Source organism: Taeniopygia guttata, chromosome 4 (genome assembly GCF_048771995.1).
Source record: "Taeniopygia guttata chromosome 4, bTaeGut7.mat, whole genome shotgun sequence".
NCBI classification, from domain to species: Eukaryota; Metazoa; Chordata; class Aves; order Passeriformes; family Estrildidae; genus Taeniopygia; species Taeniopygia guttata.
Genome location: NC_133028.1, coordinates 12,370,278 through 12,383,996, shown reverse-complemented (window position 1 = coordinate 12,383,996; position 13,719 = coordinate 12,370,278). Strand labels below are relative to the sequence as shown.

The following is a 13,719-nucleotide window of genomic DNA, read 5'->3' as shown; positions in this document are numbered from 1 at the left end:
TTTTTCTCATTACCTGTGCTCACACAATGACTTTCCTGCTCACTGACAAGAAGCAATTTCCAAACATCTCCAAACTGGTGTCCAGCCAGTTGGTTTTCAAGAGATAAGCACTGATAGATTCAAAACCAGGACTGACCCAGAGATGAAATCTCGGTCATTTCCCAAGCTTTTTATTAAACAAAAGAGAAAAGTTTTCTGAACCATTAATGCTGCTAATACACAGTTCAGCAAATGCACTAACAAAAGTTCAGAAATGCCCAATATAATGAGAATCTCTGGCTGATACGCTTTTTTTCTCTGTAGTGTAGCAGTTCAGTATGCAATTTAAAATTCTGTTTTTACTCTGCCTAACTCTCCTTCACAAAAATCTTTCTCTTTTCCTGAATTTTTAACTGAAAGTAAATTCTATCACTTTTCCACCTCTCTTCAAAAGCTTTGACATAAGGCATTGCTGGACATAAGGCAATTATGCCAACTGGCAATTATATGTTCTACCTGCTGAAGCTCACTGTGTTAATACTAAGTTAGATGATTTCACAATTGCAACCAGTTTTGTGGCAATTTTCTTGAGCAAGTCATATACAGTCCACCTGATATGGACTCATAATAGCACAACAATATTAAAAACAGATGCTACTGTGTTTCCAAGGGGGTTTGGCTACAAAGAAGATTCAACAGGATCTGACATTACCTTATTCCTGATTTTGATGCGCTGGTAAAGATACTCAGGGAAAGGTTTGCGAGGGATGAAGCGGCCCATTCCCTTATTGACGTGCAGATTTCCATCTTCAAACACAATCTTCCCTTGGCTTATGACCACGAGTGGGGCACCATGGCACTCCATTCCTTCAAAGATGTTGTACTCAATGGCCTGAGGATCAAGCAACACATTCACTACCAAGACCTCCTTCCCTTAGTAACTTATATTAGGTACATTTGTAGTCATAGTTTTAGACAACTGCCATTAAGAAGTTTATAAAATTGTTTTGTATGAAGGAAAAGAAATGCAATTTGATATGAAAATATTTAAAGGATCCTTCTGATCAGACTTTCCTGGATGAGACATTCCCTTCCAGTTTTTCATTTTCCATCAAGGATTTCACTTGTTTTTGAAAATTTGCTGTATCTAACCAGAGCATTTAGAATAATGATAGCCCTTACAAGAAGGAAAATTATAACTCAGGTGCTGGATAACCAGAGGATGTGGTCCCACCGTGCATCTGCTGTTACTGTGTAAGCAAATTTCAAAGAGGCCAGCACACATATTTCTGTCTGAAAAAGTCTAGAAAAGCCCAGGAAGGTCTGAATCTAAATGGGAATGACAGGGCAGGTGGTCATTACTTTCGTGAAAATACAGAGAGATCCCAGGATAGAGAAACAGTAACTGAATCACCCACATTTACTTTTTTAAGGTTTATAAATGTTTTGGTCCTTTAATACAAAAATGCAATACTGGGTTTTCAGTAAAACATTTGGAAAAATTCCCCAATACAAAGCACCAAAGCACTAAAGAGTAAGATAACAACTTTGGGATAGACAACACAAAACCTGTCAGAGTCAAAATGAAAGCAACTGTCAGTCACTAGTACTCTGTACTGAGGGCAAAGAAACACATAGCAAAGCTCTGGAATCAAACAGAAAATTCCATCCGGGAAGCTGATTAAAGCTGTATTATCAAAACATTTAATCATCTGTCACAGTTTAGAATACTGTTAATTTAATCATGCAATTTATAATTTCAGGTGCTCTTTAGGTAGGAAAAAAAAAATAAGCTGGTTTTAAATTTATCCTTTAAATTTATCCTGAGCCTTATTAATCTCAGCTATGGAGCTGCTGATTCACATCTGTTTATGGGTCTGCCACAAGCATGCAAAAAACAAATAGTGCAAGGGCCTATGCAGAGAGAAAAGAAATTCTTCCTGATCACAATGCTTCCATCACAGAACTTCAATACTCTCATGTCCTGAAACTTTTACCCATTTCAGAACAGGGCTAGGCAGTTACCCCACTCCTCTTGTGTCCTGAGCTATTGGTGTTCACATGATTTAGGTCAAAAGATGAAAAACAACAGTGACATTCCTTTTTTCTTGCTGGTTTTCATTTCCTCCTTACCGATTTATGGCTTTTGGCTGTTATAGTCTTCACCTTATCAGGGTCCCAAATAACAACATCAGCATCGGATCCTACAGCAATCCGGCCTTTCCTTGGATACAGATTAAAGATTTTGGCAGCATTGGTGCTGGTGACAGCTACAAATTGACTCTCATCCATCTTGCCTGTGGCCTAAAAAACAATGTGATTTGAGCAAAACGTGTATGAAACAAGGATTTAGTATTCAGAGTACTGAAAAGTCAGGAAGATACTGGAAAACATCCCTTTAAAGATATGGTGATGTTGCATGAAACAGAGATTGTATCACACGGGACTTTATGCACAGCTCTTTAATTGGAAGTTTCAAATAAATGAGTGTATTACTCCAGGCATTGCAAAGGACAGCCAGTGAAACCTTAGTGCACATGATAGCACCAAGGTGCTCAGCTATCTGGGATCCCTCTCTCTAAACACTGAGGCCTAAGAGTTTTGTTGCTAGTCCTAGTAATTTCTATTTAAATAATTAAGCAGTTTTAAATCAGAGAAACTCATATGAGTGTTACAAGATATAACAAAAGATCCAGATTCCAAGACTTTTGGGAACAATTCTTGCAAATCAAGTCCATTCTATTATCATTATTGTCAGATCTATATGCCTAAGTAATAGAACCAATTATAAAGTCTTTGCCTGGAGAAATGTCATCACCAATAGAACTTTCCATACAGTCGGTGATGATAATTTCAGCTGTACAGAACAGCATTTTGATTTCTCAGTAGAGTATTTTGGGGTCTTCCCTGGCAACGAGCAAGAACAATGTTCTAAGGAAGAACAACAGTGCCCAACCTTTTAATATCAGATACACACTTATTTATTGCCTGGTAAAATATAAGATTTGTAAGGTATAAGCTACTCAGTGGTGCAGGACTGAATGTTAACCACATGTAAATCCTGTGTTGCAGCCCTTCCTGCAGTTCCTTCCCATTGAGGGAGTAACAAAAGAAAATATCAGCAGCTTGCTTCCCTACTTTGCTCCTACATGGCAGGTATCTGAAGCTGCTTCTGTGCTTGGAATCTCAATAGCTGTCCCTGAATAAAGTGGTTATGAAATAAGAGTCTGGGAGAAGTGCTCATCAGAGCACTGTAAATACTGCCACTTCCCAGACTGCAATGTGCATTCAAGCACCATGCAGTGAGAATGTGTGAGTGTGCAGGGTGTGCATGTGGGGACAGGCAATAGATGGAGAGTATCATTATACATTAGAATCCATGGAACCATCAGAAAATTCCTGACTTATAGTGTCACTCCACTGCAAAGTATGCCAGGATGAGTTACTTCAATGCTCTCCTTCAAAGCATTTAATCATTTAGCCTCAGGCTCAGCTGCCATCCATTTGTAATTTTTCAAAAACGATGAAACACTTCCAAAATTCAAACAATTCATTCATCACGTTTATGTGAGGTCCACTTCAAAACCATTAAATTGCTCCAGATACCACATCTCTCAGAAGCATCCACTCTGACACTAAGGGAAAATAGAGCAATGGAGTCTGGGAAGCCTCAGGTCTAATAAAACACAATACTATTGCAATGTCAGAACTAAAACAAAGCCCTGAGTTTAAAAAACTGGAAGAGGTTTTTGAAATAAGCAATTCACCTCACAGTAGCATTCTCTCAGGGAATTCTCAGAAATATATCAGAAAGTCACTTAAGCAATGGCCAAGAGTCTCTTGACTTTCATTACTCAGCCAACACTCAATTTCTTTTTAGTCTATAAAAGTAAGTAATTACTTACTACAGCCTTGTCCCAGACAACAGTCATCCTTTCCTCAATTCCATTGACCCCTTCAGGAATCATAGTGAAGTTGTCCTTTCCAATGGCTTTCTGGGCAGTGCTATAGGGGCAATGTCCACTTCCCGTCACCTGCAGGTCCCCACTGTGGAGTTAACACACAGAAGGTTTAGACCAGGCATCACCAAGGTGACCTTGGTCTCAGGCTGTGAATGGACCTTTCAAGACACCAGAGGCACAGGCTGTAAATCATGCCAGCAGCCTTTCTGCGCTGGCTACAGATCACTGAGAGAAACGATGGCACTGGACATCTCCACTTTCCCCCAGGAGCACCCTGAACTCCAGGATTGCAGCCCCCTCCAGCTCCAGGCTGCTTATCTACAGAGATCAGGCAAAAGCCCACTAACCAGGACAAAGGATTACTCCAGGATTAAGGAAATGATCGGAAGCTTGGATGAAATGTCTGCCACTCTCAGGATACATTAATTCACAACTGCATTAAAAGATAATGGCAAATTTCACAGTGCAAAGTCGTAAGCTTCAAACGTGTTCCCCTGCATTTCTCTCCTACACATGTATTTTTCTTGCAAAACTTACATGAATACTTCTCATCTGACCTTCCAAAACAGAACCAAGAAAATAAAAATATTTCTATGAGGTAGTTTTCTAATTAAACAACAAATGGCATACTGCAAGTCACACACATGCTCAGCATTTACCTAACTTAAGAGTCTTACACAGAAAAAGGCATGGAGAAAAATGTAAAAAGAGCTACCATTTATAATGCCTTTATTTAAGAGGTTGGGTTTTTCAGCCTAGAGAATTTTTTTTTTTTTTTTTTTGGCAGAGAGCAGAACTGGATCACAGCTGCTCCTGGAAATAAGGAAGAATATAATCAATATGCAGAATCTTGCCAAAATAGAAAGACAAAAACGGTTCTCCAAAATCCACAGGAAACATGATATTTTTAGCTCTTGACTAAACTTACAGGAAGCAGGCACATTAGAACTCACTATGATTTCCCTTCCATCACTCCATAAGTCCCCAAGAGCCTGTTATCTTTAACTGATAATGTAAATTCCAGCTCTGAAATGAATTATTCTGGTCTACAAATCTAGATCCAACAAGGTAACAAACAGCCAAGTACAGAAGAAAAAAGTGTCACATGTAAGTAATTCTAATGCCATTTTTTAGGCTCCCAGCCCTAATGATTGCTGACAGAGAAGAGTCCTTGGCCGATTTTCTGGTTCTTCACCACACTCACAAGCCATCCATCCAGTTTTTAGCAGAAGCCAAACCCATGAATTCAGTACGGAAAAGGCTGCTGTGCTTCAGCTGCTCCTGATTATTAATGACTGCCTGATCTTACTCCATAGGATTAAGCCAATTTCATCACTTAAACGTTCATTTATTTTAACACAACAATGAAGTCAGAAGGTTGCAATGCCATTTCTTCCTTTTTGAAGCCCTTCTAATCAGCAAAGCTTCCTGTGGCATCTCTCCTTTTGACACGCTGATAAAGCCATGAGAAGCTGACTGTCACAGCCAGGCCCGATATCACTGCCCACTTCCCTGAGGTTATGCTGTGCCTTAACACCACACTACAAACTCCTACACCTGAAAGATAAGAAGGATTTTCTTTCCTTGCTCCATACTCCCTCTTCTCTGACATTAAATGACATTATTGATATGAACTCCACTTCCCAGTCAAATCAATAGAAGACTTCCGAAACTGAAGTGTGTCACTTGAGATCTTCCCATCCCTGGTTAACCCATGAGCACTCTACTGTCAAATGGGGGATAAGCATTACATCAACTAAAAAACTGAGAGACAGAAAGGGATCATCATTAAATAAATTCCAGATCAATACCTCGTAAGCTCATTCTTCCCCTTAAACCCGGTTTTCATGGCAAATTGCATCATCTGTGTAGCACCAAGATCTCACATCTCTGGTTCACAAGAGGTGGCACATCACAGCTGCAGAAATGCAGCAGCACACCATGCAAGATCAAAGCTAACTCAAGTGCACGACCCACAGATGACACAAGGACCTAATCTCATGAGGCAAATTCAATCTGCAAATCCCACGAGACATGATGGGGTTTTACACATTCAGCTTTTCAGTGAAAATCAACAAATCATATCATTCAGCTTTCTGTGTAAAAGAGCACAAGCAGTATGCTGCATGCTTGCAAAGGGAGGATGTTGTAGGGATTTTTTAATGAATGCAAAATATAGGTATCCAAATCAACAGTGCAACAGAAATGTGAAATACTGCCTTTACCATGATCCATGCATAAAATTTCCCATGAATGCAGAGCAGACTGATACAATATACAGTTCTTAGTTTCACAGTATAGATTTGAAGTATTAAAACTGAAAGCAGGCTAAGCTGCTGTCATTTAAGATCTAGGACTTTAAGTGACTAGGAAAAAACCCATTTTTGCATGCTTGTAGAATAATGAAAACTTCTGTAAGTCTATGGTTTGTCCTTCTGATGTTAGTTTTAAAAAGTCATTACTTGGATTCCAATTCTAAAAATGTTCTTGCTAATCTACTTTGACCCACATACTATTATTTTGGGACTCTCTTCTAGAAAGCATATATAGCCACTCTAACAGAGTAAGAAGTCAAACATTTTGATTCATATTTACATGTGCTGGCTAAGAGCCTTACCCTCACACAGTGAGCCTCACCCTTTACAGTGCTGATAGAGATGAATCAGACCAAGAAAGTAATTTTTTTCTGAGTCTTTATTTGGAACAAGAAGCTCAGTTATGGAAAAACCATTTTTGCCATCAGACTGTCAGAAGAGAACTGCTCTGAATTCTTACCAGAGCCACCCATAACTCAGAGCTCAGCTGCAGCATCTTTAGAGCAGTTGTGTTAAAGGCTGGGTGGGCTCTGGGCTGCACAGCCTGACCCATCATGTGCAAGGGGAGAAGTGGCACTGACTGACGACATCTTCCTGTCACATGTGTGTGCCCACCCACCTCCAGGCAGCTGCTCTGAAGATGGTCACTTTCAAGTGTCAAATTGCACTGCTCTGTCTAGGGCACTGGAAACCCCAGAAAGGGGAGGCCGGAGCTGAGGTGGGTGCCACCACATGAAGGTAAATAAGGATATGAATGGTAAGTTGAGTTCCTCACTCCAGCCCTAGGAATCTGTCCTGCTGGGGATTCAGCTGTGAATTTCTATATCATTTCAGAGCAGATGGTCTTTTGCTTAAGCTAAAGAAGACCCACAGTTGGCTACAGGCAGGAAATACTTTCAGAGGTGGGTTTACAGTCTGGGTTTCTGGCAAGGCACTGCTGATACCTTCTTTTCTGTATGAGAAAGACACTTCCTCTGCTGTCCACATTCCTTTCACCTACCTAGTGATTAAACTCTCCCTGCCAACCTGAAGGCAGCCAGCTCACATCCTTATCCTGTCAAGAGATGGCCTTCAGTCTTCAGCTGTCTCCACCCAAATCCCTCTGTCTCCTTTGTAATCCACTCTGGCCTCTTTCTCCTGACATACCTGCTGTACATGTACCACTTATCTTTGCCTTTTTCCAGCTGGAGGACCCCAGAGCCTATAAAGACACAAGGCAAGCTAAAATAAGAAGCCTGCAAGAACTGGACACAAGGAAACTTGTCTGATTTTGGTCACACCCAGATGAAGGCAAACTACCAAGTCAGAATTTTTCAATATGCAGGAGATAAACTCGCTGAACTCTGCTACTAACACAAGTTAGTTTAGGACAAGCCAATTTTCAGAACTCACAGCTGAGAGCCCTGCACCAGCTTTGACAAAAATTGCCCCAAGAAATTTTTCTTGCTTCAAGGTATCTCTGCATTCAGGAACAGCCCTGATTTCTGGAGCTGTGTTTGTCAAATATGACTGGGGCTTAAAATTGAGTCCAGCCTCAAAGATGGGAATGTATCCACCAGGCTTTTGCTTATGCTGGACAGTGAGGATGCCATCCCATCATATATCAACAATTCAGCTAAAGAAAACTGAAAACTAGGGAGAAGGCCAGTTTGAAGTCCTGACAATCTAGTTGTACAACTAGGAATCACTTAGAAAGCAGAAAGAAAAAGAATTAATTCCTGAATAGCCAGCAATTGTCTCTATATCAAGCCAACCAGTAACTGGAGTGTCCATGACTGCTCACTTGACTGACAGCCTAAGCATAAGAATATAACCATCCCTGGTTTTCTGCGTCCTTTCTCTGCTGTTTCATGTATGAGACTGGTCTAAAGGAAACCAGGCTGATTCCTAGATGCTTCATGCCATATGGCTTTTGCACTTGCCTCACCATCATCCTGTTAAAAAAAAGGAAGTCTTACCATGCTAAGAGTGAATTTAAGTGGTCTGGAGTAGTAGGGTCAGGGCTCAGAGGTGGTGAGGTCACAAAAGCTGCAGCCTTGGCCCAGTTTTTGCTCCAGTAATGTGTCCCATCTGTCCCCAAGCTGGCAGTGATCGGCTCTCCAAAAACAAGGGGACCTTGGAGAAAGCAAGGATATACAGGAACTAAGTACAACCCACCCTCTCTTCAGCACATGACACTGCTTGCTGCATGCAGCCATGTATAATTCACACATTTCTACATGGCTAGCACAGCTCCCAGGAAATTAAACAGCCCTGGCTTTGTCTGTATGATAAAAAATTAATCAGGAAGAGTCTGTCTGAGCTCTACATGCTTTTGATCAGCCTATTTACAAATCTTTCTTTCCAATCCAGAAGGAGACAGTTCAGACCCACTTTTAATTTGTACTGTTTTAATCACAGTCACGTTGCTCCAATTTGGAGTGCACTGGATGGTGGATCACTTCAGCAGGCAGATGCCTTTTTACTACTCCCAGGTTGAGCACAGCACCAGCAGACAGCAGCATATGGTCCCCTGCACCACACTCCAAGTCTCCAAGAATACAACATCAAGACAATAATTTGCTCTTTGGCTTTTCCATATTGCTCAGAAGCTTTGTAGTCCCAACCAGCAGAACAGTTCTGATTTGCAAACGCAGCTTCAGAAGCAGCTGCCTTCGGGCTCACACAGCCCTTTTGCTTTGTAACCTGGTTACAGCAAGCAGGGCTGACCTGCAGTACACATCAGAGGGGGGGTCAGCTTCCAGCAGCAAGGCCAGGAGCGAGCTCTGAGCGTCTCTAGCAGGAGGGTCACTGCCCAAGCCACACCTCAGAAAAGCTGAAATACTGGCATGGAGTATGTGCCATTAGGAATAAATTATCTCACTCCCATTAACAGAGATATAGCAGTCTAAGAGAAAAGTAAAAGGAAAAACAGGATAGAGAAGAGTTACAATTCAGATTTAAGAGTACAGTTTGTGGGGAGAGCTTCTCAACTTAAAAATATAAAAGGATTTCACCTCAACCTTCCCAGCCACAAATATTTAGTCTGCAATGGTGCTACCATTCTTTGATAACCTCTCCCTATAGCCTGCCATTTGGGTCAAGACATACAGGTTTTTTCACTGAGCTTCTATTCAACAAAAAAAAAAAGTTTGGGGAAGCAAAGGAAGTCACTTACCTCTCTTCCTGGCCATTGCAATGATATCAGCTGCACTCTTACTCATCACCTTGGTGATGTACACTGGGCAGTTTATTCGACTGGCAATCGTGATGGCACGGAAAACTGCTTCTGCTTCAAGCTGAGTAAAACAAGGAGGGAAGAGTTAACTGCAAATGCAGTCTAAAGAAAAAATCGGCTGGAGGACTGTGCCATACTTCTAACTGTTCAGCAACAACTCTTCAGGGGTTGATTCTGCTTTTTCCATAGAGAGAAACACAGTGCTGGGAAACAGGGAGCTAACCCAACCCCAAACACTTGGCACTAGCAGTAACCACAGCCAGGCTGTGCTCACTAGCAGGGTACAGCTGCCCCAGCGCCAACACAGCCCCCTGGCTCCCTGCACCCAGGAAAGGCCATGTCCAAGCAGCTGATGCAGCTCCTCCTTACCTTCCTCCCACCTTCCTGTTTAAGACTCCTACCCTGCAGCTGAGAGAAGAACAAAGCAAGAAAACTTTGCCACTACTTGGAGACAACCTCTGAGCTCCCCCAGCAGCTTTCCCTAATCTTTCCATAATGGTGACAGTGAATGTAAAGAATTCTCAAACAGCAACTTCAGCACTATGGACTGAATTTAGCCTATAATCCACAGAAGCCTTTGAAGCAGTGCCCAGTAAGTCCCCTCTGTCAGCAAGTGTAAAGGCAATCTCCTCCCAGGGAGCCATCTGGGACGTAGGCACACAAAGAAGCATCTTCAGATGGAGGAGCAGTGTTTCCCAGCAGCTCTGGAGACTCCTTCCCCCAGCCATCGGTGTTATACCAGATCCTTCCCAGATGGACTCACAGTATTGGCATTTTAATATGAAAAACTCTGTTGTAACTGAAAATAGTGACTCAGTGGTAGAGAAATTTCTGTGCCAGATTTTTTCTAGAAAAGTTGAGCTTCTTAGACCTTCCAAAATCACATGCCTTAATCCTTCAGTGTTTTGTAAAATACTCTTCCTTTAATCAGACTGCTTCAGTTTGTCCTAGAACTTATATCAAAACTTGTATTTGCTCTGGAAACCCCAAATGCACATTTAGAGAGCACGGAAGGAAGCATGGCTTCTGCACTGCAGCACTAGAGCAGAGCAAAATTCTTTTCTGGAAACTGAAAATGCAGATTTTCCTTAGGCCCTTGTTCTCATTAAATGGAAACAACTCAATCCTTTTAGAATAATTTTAGTAGAAGCTGAACAGCAAAAATGAAAAAGTACATAAACAGTTCAATAGAAGAATGTGACCAATTAAGCTGATTTGTTTTGCCTTGGGGAGAAGTTAAATAAAGATGTGTAAACCACAACAATCTCTTCAAGTTCAGCCTCAAACCCCCGGGATGTCGTTGTCTCTTTAGTCTTCTGGGAAAGCAGTCACTTCCCACTACTGCCCTCCACATCCCATTAACAGTCTGAGATGTGGGCTTTAGGGGGTATTCTCATGTTTCCACATTTTGCTTGCATTTAAATAAACCCTTTCCAGATGCCTGAGATGATCCACACCAGATTTTATTATAAGGGAGTTGCTTAAAACAAGCTGCCTCACAGCATCTTTCCATTCTCATGTATTTGTATCTCCACAGCTTGCATTTCTGACACAATATATCTGCCAGCGTGAAAGTAGATCTGTATGTGGGTGTATGCCTATGCACAGTATAGATGTTATAGGTTTTTAGCCAAAGCATTTTAATAAATTCTTACTCTGAGGACTAAACCTCAAGCTGCACTGCTGATTTTTTTGTCATCACAAATCAAAACCCAAAGGACAGGCTTAAAAAAATACATGGACATCCATGCCTGGGACAGCAGGAACTGAGACTCCTGAGTGTGCAAGGGGTGTACATGCTTATCCCTGGATTCAGGGAATGCATCTGCTGCAACATCCAAAGGGCTTTTCAGGCAAACAAACAAACTGGAAGGACTTTTCAGACTTTGAGTAATACTGGAAAGGGCAATGGGAGAAGCAGATGTCTGGCCTTACCTCTTCTGGCCTGCTCAGGGCATGTCCCTCAGGTCCAGTGATTCCCATCTCCAGAATACGCTTTTGTTCCTGCAATGTAAGAGACAACTGCTGACCCAGCTCCAGGATGAGCCCAGTGCACCCAGCATCCTCGGGGAGATGAAAAACCGCATGGTCTGACTGCGCCTTTCAGCACCAGTGTAAATGCAGCTGCAAAGCTCACTGGACACTGAAAACACTGGCTCTAAACTGGTCCCATGCCACACCAGCACAGCCAGCAGTGCTCTCTGTTGTGTGATTGAGCATATTTGTGCCCCAAGCCATTGGGCTGCACCATCAGAAACCTCCTCTGCCCTCCAGAAAGTCCTACTCGACACCACCACACCAGCCCAGGGACTGGGCTTCAACCAATACACTAAATGGTAATTATGGGTACTTCCAGCCTGCCATTCCCTATTTACTAGCTCAAGTTCCTCTCTGGTTGAATCCACAAAGCACTTTCTTAAACCTTCAGCATTGCTGACACTTTTCAGTTTTCTGTAACGCTTTCTTCTTATACAGGGAATCACTAAAATTATGCTTTTATGAAATAGAACAGTGTCATCCAGTTGCAAGGGTAGTGTGTCCTCATCAAAGACCCCATCTCGGGACCAATGGGGGTTTGTCAGAAAGAAAAACTGTGCTATCCAGCTTCATAGCAGTGAGATAATTTTTTTAAAAACAGAAAGACTTCACTCAATTTAAGGCCAAGCAATGTTATTGAAATAACTCTTTCCAGAAACTGGTGGTCAACCCCTTTTCATCAGAGGTCTGGCCCTGGTCTGCCCTGCCTTGGCCTGTCCACAGGGCTCTAATGATCCCAGCTCAACAATGTAATGGCTCTGTGACACACAGAAATGTCCCCTAGAGACCAAGATGAAGTTACTGAACATATTTGAATGTGCAAGCTAATAAATATCTGATGCCAGGTCCCTGAGGGTGAAAAGCTCACACATTACCAACATATTCCAGTAAAACTGAAAAAGTTAACATTCATATATACTTTAGCCTTTGCTGCAATCAATCAAGGCTGAAGAGGCATTAACAGGAATGCATTAATCTGACTGTGTAAGAACATTTTGGTTAGAAAAACATAAGGTTTCATAGGTATTATTAAAAACAGCTGTTCTGGATCATTAATGCACCGGCTCTGAACAGTGCCAGTTAAAGACTTCAGATAATTAAAATTCAGCAATAAAATCAAGTTACAGTCATGTAAAAAATAGCATGTTAGCATAGAACAGATACACAAAGTAGGACAGATTTGCATCTTGAAGGAAGTAATAAAATCAGATCATATGATAAATTGCCCTCTGTAAGAGGACTTGATAGTGCTAATTAACTAGAATATTTGTTTGACAAGATCTGTGAAAATTTGTATTTTCACACAGGACAGTCCTAAAAAATCTATGTGCAGGCAGCTTTCTTTTCATTACCTAAATAATTCTTCTACAAAAAGCACATGGCAATGGTGAACAAATAAGTTGATGTATAACATAACTTACATTTATTTACTACTTCCTCTTTACCTAATAATTTTTCTGTCCTGTTTGTTCATATTCGAGGCTGTATATTAAGGCTGATCAGAGAAAAATGTAACTGAAATAGATTTCTATCAAATAGGCAATTTCATGAGTGTGCCTTGATTTTAATGGGCAATGTATCAAAACACCACAGATGCCATTTGATTTGTTTTACTTTGCCATTCCTACAGTAATATTGACTTAATCATGCTTATTAATAGTCATTTTAATTCTTCTAGATATTTTATGTTGTATTAAAACTATAAATAATGTATTTAGTGGTTTTTATTAATGCTAAACTTCATGAGAAATCAGCTTTTTGCTCTCTTGAATTCAAATGAGGGTTGTCACCTAATTTCAGTGGGGGAAGGACACAACCACATTGTATGTGCCTGCTGACGCCTCACTAGTAACTTTTGACCCCAGTGGTTATTTTGGTCAAAGTGAAAATGAAAGGCAGTTCTCAAAGGGGGTAATTTCTAATCAGGAAGATGGAGATGTGTTTTTCCCCAAGAGGAAAAACAAAATACACCCAAGGCAAGAGTTCTTTCACACTGCCCAACAACTCAAACATTCCCTTAATGTTTTCCCTTAGACATGAGACAAGGTGGGTTGCCTTGTCCAGATCTCAAAGACAGCTTTAGCTGCTGTAATTTGCTTGTCAGCTCTGCAGCCCAGTCCTAGCAGATAAGCCAGCAGATAAGCAGCTCAGCAGATAAATCAGATGGCTCACTCAGAGCCTCACTGACCTAAGAGGGGCTCGATGTATA

General features: G+C 41.3%; 1 protein-coding gene across 2 annotated transcripts in view; it reads right to left on the bottom strand.

Moving 5' to 3' along the window:
- The window catches only part of CRMP1 (collapsin response mediator protein 1), a 49,314-nt gene that overhangs the window by 4,511 nt on the left and 31,084 nt on the right, over positions 1–13,719 (bottom strand). For both annotated transcript variants that reach the window (XM_002196345.7, XM_030270726.4), the window contains exons 7-12: positions 11,409–11,477; positions 9,414–9,534; positions 8,215–8,371; positions 3,885–4,026; positions 2,113–2,283; positions 692–871 (exon numbers count right to left, since the gene is read on the bottom strand). In XM_002196345.7, coding sequence (XP_002196381.2) covers positions 692–871; positions 2,113–2,283; positions 3,885–4,026; positions 8,215–8,371; positions 9,414–9,534; positions 11,409–11,477 — 840 coding nt within the window. The remainder of the gene's footprint in view (positions 1–691; positions 872–2,112; positions 2,284–3,884; positions 4,027–8,214; positions 8,372–9,413; positions 9,535–11,408; positions 11,478–13,719) is intronic.